This window comes from Centroberyx gerrardi, chromosome 9 (assembly GCF_048128805.1).
Source record: "Centroberyx gerrardi isolate f3 chromosome 9, fCenGer3.hap1.cur.20231027, whole genome shotgun sequence".
NCBI lineage: Eukaryota > Metazoa > Chordata > Actinopteri > Beryciformes > Berycidae > Centroberyx > Centroberyx gerrardi.
In genome coordinates, this window is record NC_136005.1 from 24,761,625 (window position 1) to 24,770,422 (window position 8,798).

The 8,798-nt window shown below is 40.6% G+C and overlaps 2 protein-coding genes across 2 annotated transcripts; one reads left to right on the plus strand and one right to left on the minus strand.

The window, feature by feature from the left end:
* The first annotated feature begins 2,237 nt into the window (after positions 1 to 2,237).
* Positions 2,238 to 4,281, plus strand: cfap144 (cilia and flagella associated protein 144). Its single transcript, XM_071925660.1, has 4 exons — positions 2,238 to 2,370; positions 3,135 to 3,194; positions 3,510 to 3,613; positions 4,186 to 4,281. Exons 1-4 carry the CDS (start codon positions 2,238 to 2,240, stop codon positions 4,279 to 4,281), a joined length of 393 nt encoding a protein of 130 aa, XP_071781761.1.
* A 299-nt stretch (positions 4,282 to 4,580) lies between these two features.
* Positions 4,581 to 8,589, minus strand: ebna1bp2 (EBNA1 binding protein 2). The gene is made up of 9 exons (XM_071925650.2): positions 8,410 to 8,589; positions 7,915 to 7,998; positions 7,598 to 7,770; positions 7,011 to 7,134; positions 6,591 to 6,680; positions 6,315 to 6,390; positions 5,927 to 6,017; positions 5,624 to 5,798; positions 4,581 to 5,472 (listed from the first exon to the last, which is right to left on the minus strand). The coding sequence occupies exons 1-9, from the start codon at positions 8,503 to 8,505 to the stop codon at positions 5,425 to 5,427; spliced, it is 957 nt and encodes a 318-aa protein (XP_071781751.2). The 5' UTR covers positions 8,506 to 8,589; the 3' UTR covers positions 4,581 to 5,424.
* Between the last annotated feature and the right edge of the window lie 209 nt (positions 8,590 to 8,798).

Below are 8,798 nucleotides of genomic sequence, written 5' to 3' on the forward strand. Positions count from 1 at the left end.
GAGAATATATCAGCGCACCCACAGCAGCCACCCAACCAAAAGTGCTATTTACAAGATGTGAAAGTACTGTATTTATGTGTGTGTGTGTGTGTGTGATGGATGGTGACACCACAGATAGCAGGGGAAGTCAAGTGTACCGCAGGACAATGTGAACAAATGTCACTCCGCTGTTTCCGCACATTGCGCTGTCACAAGCTCTTCTGCTTAGTTGCCACTACTTTCTTTAAAACTTTGTTTCCCCATTACTGTGAAATATTCATAGCCATTAAGGCAGCAGACACACACACACTCACACTTCTAAACATGAGCACAGTGAAGGAAAGTGGGCAAGGTTTGTGTGTGTGTGTGTGTGTGTGTGTGTCTTACAACAGACAGTCATGGTGAGTGAACTGAGAAAAATGCTGGAGCTGTCATCTGTCACCATAAGAGAGCATATGCAGCCCAAAACAAAAATCACACTGTACTCGGCCCGGCTGCGCTTTCACGCAGTCTGGACATATTCGCTCAGCGTCTCTTCCGCTGCATTCTGATGGGTTTGTTTGCTCCAGGCAAACATTTTCAACATGGCACAAAACAGCAGTGGTTTTAGCAAAATACAGTGGATGCTGGAATGAACAAATGGCTTCTGGAAGTCAATAGTAAACACGCAAAGCCCTCTCAGATTGCATAAAACATGCAATATAAGTAAAGAATTTGTTCTTATGTTGTGTGCCGAGTTAAATATTAAATTAAATGAATGTGGGACTAACTTTGCATCCGTGTTTCCTCCATGCTTGTTGTTAGAGGAACTAGCTATGCCTAGATTTGAGGATTATAAAATGTGTAGCTACACATCTCCCAAAGTACGTTTTTTGGGCATAAGTTGCAGGCATATTTTCTATAATTCCCATTGAGTTTTACAACTAATGAAGACCATTCATCTGTAAGCTACAACACCTCTAATGTAACGTAAACTTTGAGAAACCTAATGTGAAATAAATACATGGATCCCCAATGGAGTAATTATCTTTTTCCGTGCCCAAAAAATAAAGGCGAGGCCCAGAATGCATTCTGAATCCTTGTGCAAAAGACGTCATTCAAATGTCAAATGAAAAGAAACATACAATATCTTTGGCATGGCAACGTTGGCTTTTCATTTCAGTAGTCAGAAAGAAAACTCAAAACCACCAAGTGGGCTGCCTTAAGTTTTAATATTGGGAAATACTGTAGGGGACTTTACTGAGTTCTTGTCTTCTCTGTAGCATCCCTTATGAAAAATCACTTTAATATCCCTATAATATTCCAGTCGGGACTTATAGTGTCTGCTGTAGGCTACACAACAGTGAGTTTATAGTGACCTTATCATACTTTGTGATACTGTGTTTTTCACCTCCTAAGGATATTGCTATAATATTCCTTTAGGACTTTAAGTGTATATGTGGCACTCAATAACAACAACAACAATAATAATAATATTACATTTTATTTGTATAGTGCTTCTGGAAACGAAGTGCTATACAAAGTCCTTCAGGCCTGCACAGAATAAAACAGCAAAAAATAAATGCAGCAAATTCAAACTTAGCAGAAAGAAAAAAGCAACAACAAAAAGACAATGACCATATTGGACTGCAGACAAATCAATCAAATTGCTAAATCATGATGTAAAAAGTAAAAAGCAAGTCAATAAAAATAAATCTTTAGTTAGCCTGTCTTAAAAGAGGAAATAGGGGAAAATCACCCTCTCTCCTATGGTATATCCAATACTGAGTTTATAGTGATCTTAGCATAATTTATAATAATAAACTTACGGTGTTTTTCATATTCTAAAAATATTGTAATAATACTCCTATACGTAGGCCTGTGGTAGAATAGTGAGTTTACATAGGCCTACTTCATGGATTTTTTCATCTCCTACGGTATCCCTATAATATCTCTATAATATTCCTATAGGGACTTGGCCTATGTGTGTCTGCGGTATTACAGTGACCCATATCATTATAGCTGAATGCTATTTTAAAGTTACAGGATGACTACAGTTGACTTTCATACGGGCTGCTCTACTCATCTACCATGCCCAAAGCTGAGCGCGTTGCGTCATCGTGTGGTTGAGTCGCGTTACTGCAGCGCGCGGCAGTGTTTACTGTTGCTAGGTTACAAATCAGCAAGAACTTCTTCGGTGATTTTACCCTGCACAGCTCCCAGTCGGCTATAAATTACCAGTCCGAGTAGATTTTTCTTCATAGGTTGCAGTCATTAACATGGCAGGAGCCAAACCAGAAAAGCCTCCGCTGGATCTCGTGCATCAAAACGCAATTCACGTTGAAACGATCCGGAAAGAGCAGAGAAGCCAGAAGCTCCACACGCAGTTCAGCATCAGTCCACACAAGAAACGTAAGTGGGCTGTGACCTCCCTTCTTCCTTTTCTCTGGAAAGATCTGTAAAGTATCCAGGCCTAGAGGAGATTTATAGATGGATTGTATGCTAATCCACAGAGAAAATATAGATAGAATATGCAATTGGCTCAGCTGTTTTATTTCCAAAGGGAATGGGCACCGAGTTCTCTCATTTCCTCCAAAATATGTTTTGAGCAGAATTTCTGTCAAAAAAAACAAACAAACCCATTGACATTCATTGTGTAAGACTGACCAAATAAAGAGTGGCAGTTCCACACAGCAAATAATCCACTGCATTTATATTTTTATTCTGTGGGAATGTGTGATTTTCTCTCCCTTAATTCTTAATTTTTAGCCTATTTGCATGATCAGAAATAATATTAGGCTACCAAAAGCAGGAAGTAAAATGTACACTTTCAAAAACCAAACACCAGTTTCTACATTCAAACCAAGATGAGATGATTATTGGGTTTGGAAAAGATTCAACATAATCATCCATATCCATGATAACAATTGAGACTATGCAGTTATGCAAATATTCAAAAACCAGGAAGGCCATATTGGACATTGTAGCAAGCTTTGTGTGCATTTGTGTTTGTGTGTATGTTTGTGCAACATAAGACATGCACTGTTTGCCTGAGGGTGAGTATGTACTAATTGTTAATGTCTACTTCTCCCTCCCTTTTTCTCACTGTGTATGTGGTGTGTGTGTGTGTGTGTGTGTGTGTGTGTGTGTGTGTGTGTGATTCCACTGCCTCTCAGTACACGTCATGTCAGACAAGCCCATGTCCAAAAAAGTGCAAGAGGTGGATGAGGAGGACGGTAAGTAGAAAGAAAAACATCTTTTGCTGTTTTCTTTTATTCTGGGTGAATACAAGTTAAAAACCTATGCTATTCTATTCTATTCACAGGGGGCTGGAGCCTGTCCCAGCATGCATTGGGCAAAAGGCAGGGAGACACCCTGGACGTGGATTGTCCACGGTGTTTCCCATGCCTTGCGCCCAGTGCATGCTGGGAAAGGGTCCAGTGCCCTGTGGCGCTGAAAAGGTTTAAGCAGGTAGAGAAAATGAATGAATGTTTGGGAACAGCACTTGTCTCTGTTTAACTGATGATGAAAGTTAAGCCTCTGTTTTCCAGCGGCCTTCATCAAGGCTTTCCACACGGCTCGCCTGGAACCCACCAAGAAATACACTCACCCACAGACTGAGAGCCAGGAGATAGGATGGATATCAACACCACTGGTAAGGAAATCCCCTCAACACTTTAGTAGAAACAACAGTTTCTCTAGTTTATGGGTATTTCTATGGAAGAAAAACAACAATCAATTCAGTACGGCCTGATTTGAGAAAAGCAAATGGCATGCCCCGAAAATCAACATGGATAGGGAGATTCCCATAATCCAAACCTTAGCCATAATCCAAATGTAAACACAAAAAGGTTAGCACCACCACAAACTGATTGATAGAGGTCTGCATTGAATGACTAACAGTATTTGAGAGCTAAACCTGAACTTTCAGTATATTTTAAAGTATTAAGTTGTGGTTACATTTGTAAAATTTGCAAACTAAACTTCAGATTCAAATTGAGTTGTATGTGGAGTTGTGAATGTTGCAAAAAGATTATTGTACACTAACAAACTAAAAATCGGTGAAAACATTCAATGTGTGGTTGAATTAATTTCTAATTGGGGCTTTAAGGACCCACAGAAGCCTAGACAGGTTTTGTGAGGTCTGCTGCAATGGTCCTTTAAATTCGATTTATCTCTGGACCTCTCTCTTTAATAAGTGCTGACTCTCTCCATTATCTTTTCCAGATTGTGTCGGACCGCAGCGACAGGAGACTCCATTTCCACAGACGGAGCTCAGAAGTCACCAAATACATGGAAACAGCCAGTCGTTTCTCAAAATAGAGCCAGAATTGCTGTTCAACAGTCAAGAAACAATAGAAAGTTGCATAAAACCAGGAGTATTTCGGGGGGGAAGGGGCACATGACAGTTGACAGCAGAGTGTGGCTCCTCAATGTATGAATCAAAAATCGTACCTGCATGGTTCTTCTCCTTTTCTAAATGTATTGGTGGTCACAAAGCACCATGTTTACATGCTCACCTACAGTACCAGAGTGCATAACAGTCTTTACTGACTACAGTGATATTAGCTAAATGAACTTGTGCAAAACCACTTTTTGTGTGTACATAAAATGACAAACAGTAAACATCCATTTTCAGATTTATTTATCAAACCAAGACACAGGTGATATTTCCAGCGCTGTCCTTTTCCATTTCCACCTTTGCAAACAAAGAAAAACACTTGCAGAAGAAACGTTTGCTCAGGTCTATACAACGCACACTCGCCCATCACACACTAATCATATTAATGAATGGGAAAGGGCAAAACTGACAGCTGCTCAATATTATAAAATGTCACGTCACATGGGAGAGAATCAAGAGTCAAGGAGCTGACTTGGGGGGGAAAAAAGATTTCACCAAACTCTAAAGAAACACATTCGGTGAAGATTACATGGCAAAGAGGTTGACGGAGATATTGAGGGGGCTGGATTATGTAATATAATAAAATAATCCACAAAAAAATATATTTTAAAACAACCTTGTCAAATAGGCAAAAAAGTCAAACAATAAACGATATAAATTTGTCCATGACTATGAGAACAAAGAAAAAAACAAACGATTTCTTAACATCCAAATTCATATTTGCTTTACAACCCTCGGGGAAGTACAGGACAACAACTTTGTATTTTGGTTACCTGTGCAGTCAGCTCTTATCTTTGCAATTTCTGCAAAGGGAGCTGATCTCTTAATCAGCCACGTCCTTCTCCATAGCATCATGCATGGACATGTCTCTCTCCCTGTGGCTGGACCAGGGCATACAGAGTCCTCCGTATCAATCTGGAACGGCTTTCTGGAAGGTGTATTGTACAGTATGTGTTTGCCTCTTGAAGGCACCGGGAAGCAGGTATGGAAAAATCCTGCCTAGGAGCAAGGTCCATGTCCAGCCGATAGACCAGTCCCCGTCAGCTGGAGCCTTTGGTCCGTTTTTACGAGCGAGACTTCATCTTCTTGCGTACGGACTTGCCCGGGCGCTTCTGAAAACCAGAGGGAAGAGTTGGATGTTATGGAAAGAACACAGTATGCCGTTTTTCTAGTAACTACATCAATTCCTTGCACAAATGTTGTTTTTATTGTGCTAGAGTTAGAGTGCTATGTCAATCAGTAACGTGTGTGTGAGTAACTTACATTCTGTTTTCCTCCTTTGGCGCCTTTCTTCCCTCCTTTGACGCCTTTCCCGTGAGCCGTTTTGGCGCGGAAACTGGAAACATCGTTGTGGCTCTCCTTGGTGTTCCACTTCTTCCCACTCTTCTTGCCGCCAAAGCCAAACCTCTGGTCCTTGTATTTTCTCTTGGCGTTGGGGCTGTCAACATGTCAGTTTAGTTTTAGTTTTTGCAAAAATGCCACACACATGAATATAAACAATAATAAAATAAAAAAAACAAACACTTGATATTTATGAATGTGCATAGCTGAAGTAGAAGACCCTACCCCTTGTTGTTCGGTGCTTTCTTGATGGGCTGAGAAGATCCTTTAGCATTCTTCTTGTCTCCCTCCAAGAAATCCAGTTTGTCAGTCATTCCTAAGAGCGGGGATGATCAGAAATGTAAAGCCTTAATGTGAATCTCAAGTATACAACTGATGCGAAGAAAGGAAGAAAGGAAGAAATCTGGGAACATAGACGTGTTTCTATTCGACACATTACTATTTTGGGGAAAGGTAGGAAAGCAGCATGCTGATCTACTTCTCATAACATCACTGCTATGCCATGCCCACAGCTGGTAGTGGTACTAACCAGACTGCTTCAAAAAGCAATGCAATCTATGATTATACTGCGAACCAAACAGGATGAAACCAGAATTCATCTGTAAGAACCCACCTTTCTGGTACTTCTTTACAGCAGACATCATGGCCTTCTTCTCCTTCTGTCTCTTCTGGATCACTTCTACTTGGACCTGGAGCACATTCAAAATTTATGTTAATTCTTCTGCAATATTATAGCTGCCCTTCATAAGATAATATTAAAGGCAAAAGAAGTGAGGTAAAATAGCAAGGGCTTCCCAGCCTTTTGAAAAACTCTACATATCAAAGGAAAGTTAGGTGACACAGTAAAAAAGAAATATGACAAAAGTAGCCTTGGAAAAGAGGGACCAACCTTTTTGCCAAACTTCCTTTGCTCTCGCAGCTTCTTGGCCTTCTCCGACTTCTCCAGCATCGTCTGTTTTGAAATCAGTTTTTTCCTGATCTGGACAGAGGAGAAAAAAGCATTTTACATGTGACACTACTTGGCTTGAAGTGTGATTACTGACAGATGGTTGATCCCAGTCAGTATAATGAATTAAAATCCAGTCGCACACTCTTCCCTGTTTTAATGGGTTTTCCTTTAACAGGTCAGAGAATGCCCTATACAGCACACATGAACAATTTAAGGATATCATATCAGTTATATTCATCACCCTGATGAAGGCTGGAGGGCTGAAAACAACTGGACTGCAACTGGACTTTTATGTCATCAAAACTGCATTCATGTAATATTTGTAGTGGACAAACCACTTGTAATGGACAAATGCCTCACCTTCTGCATTTGCTGGTCTGACTTGGCCATCTCTGCAAAGTAATCCTCAGGCCTCTTGGTGGCTATGCCGAGCTTGCTCAGGAGGGGCAAAGCCTGTAGAACTGTAGCTTGGGCTTGACGGTAGCTAGAAAACAGTAAGATGTAAAGGGGTCCACTGATTATACATGTGGCGCACACACACACACAGGAAGTGTTGAGATACTTTTAGCAAAGGGACAATTCCATATGAATCACACAGCTACGGTCTTTGTGCCAAATGTATTCTCCAGATTGAAAACTGTAACCGAAAAGTGCAAAGTATTGCTGTGACACTAGCACTACATGCTGCTGTCCTCAGACGTGTTTGTGTATCGCCAATATCAAGCATTACTCTGTACTTGTACCATCCAAAATAAATAATATTGCATTTTGAATGAACCGAAATATCTATATACACTTACTGAACCATTCTTGTTTAATTACATCAACATCACAATGATGATATAAAGTTCAATTAGAGTGCCGTCCAACATCATTGATAGATTATTATTTGGGGAGATTCATCCATATCTGATTGGACTGCTGTATATCAAGTTCTGCTCACTCACAAGAACATCTCTCTCTGGAAATCATCCTCTGCGTCGACTTCTCCACTGGTCGCACCAGGGAGTTTCCCCTCCGCCTTGGCTATAATGTCGTCAGCAGGCAGGTTGGTCAGGTCCAGCCTCTCCACCCATGGAAGGTCCTTACGGAAGCCGGCAAGGCAGTGCTTCATACCCTCCTGTGTGTAAAATGGAAGACAGTATTATTAAATGACCACAAACATTAAGTAATGTTATGGAGTATGGAGCCAGGATTCTTATCCATGCTATTTTGTTTACTGTTTTAAAATGGCATAGTGGGCATCTGTTATCAACTCACTCACCGCATTGTTGACAAGCTTTTTGGGTTCCTCTGCCAAGATGTTCATGCCAGGTTTCAACAAACCTTTTGCGAAGGCTTCTTGAAGCTAAAGAAAATACAAGTTAATGAAGAATATTCACTTTGATATTTTCTTTCACACCGAACAAACACTGCTACGTTTTAGACACAGTCCCAACGTGCGCAACCAAAGCGAGATATGGCAAAAGTGAGGAATAGTGTAAGTTGATTGCACTACTATTTCAGCTGAAGATATGACAGTGTGAATGTTATATGAACGACCAGAGGCTTCACCCTCACCACTGTTATCTTCCCACCTACAGTACAAACAGGTGTCTAGTTCTGTACAAGACTGTATCCAACAACAAAATATTCTAAGATGGAGTCCGTCAAAATCTCAAAAGCTAAATGTGAATCTTGGTATTAGCATGAAAGTGTTTGAAACCCTTTAGTTACAGAGCGAGGTGGCTAGCTACCGGTAGCTAATGTTAGCACTCACCCCTTCGTCTGATAATTCACTGTTTTCCTCCTCTGACTCCGAGTCGAGCTGAGCGTCCTCTTCTTGGGCCTCCATAATGTTGTTATCGATAATCATAAGACCAGAATATGTGATAAGGATGACTTAGAAACTGAGGAAAACGGGTGTGCATGTATTGCTTCTCACATGCATGAAGGTTTCACGTGGGAAGGAAGTGGATGTGTTGAATGTCCTACTAACAATGTCCTCCGGCGGAACGAATCTGTGGCGATCGACAGTTCCTGCTGGAAAAAACCTCATATCATCAAAGGTAAGTATCACTAAATACGCCTAAACCATGACCGAAAATATTAGTTTTTTCAACTCAAAATAAAGACCAGACAGAGAATATATATATTTTTTTAATTTAA

Coding starts and splice junctions, on each gene's coding strand:
- cfap144 (XM_071925660.1), top strand. CDS start 2,238: ATGGCAGGAGCCAAACCAGAAAAGCCTCCGCTGGATCTCGTGCATCAA. Junction 2,371..3,134: donor CATCAGTCCACACAAGAAAC/GTAAGTGGGCTG, acceptor ACTGCCTCTCAG/TACACGTCATGTCAGACAAG. Junction 3,614..4,185: donor GATGGATATCAACACCACTG/GTAAGGAAATCC, acceptor TATCTTTTCCAG/ATTGTGTCGGACCGCAGCGA.
- ebna1bp2 (XM_071925650.2), bottom strand. CDS start 8,505: ATGATTATCGATAACAACATTATGGAGGCCCAAGAAGAGGACGCTCAG. Junction 7,999..8,409: donor GTGAATTATCAGACGAAGGG/GTGAGTGCTAAC, acceptor TATTTTCTTTAG/CTTCAAGAAGCCTTCGCAAA. Junction 7,135..7,597: donor TTCCAGAGAGAGATGTTCTT/GTGAGTGAGCAG, acceptor ACTGTTTTCTAG/CTACCGTCAAGCCCAAGCTA.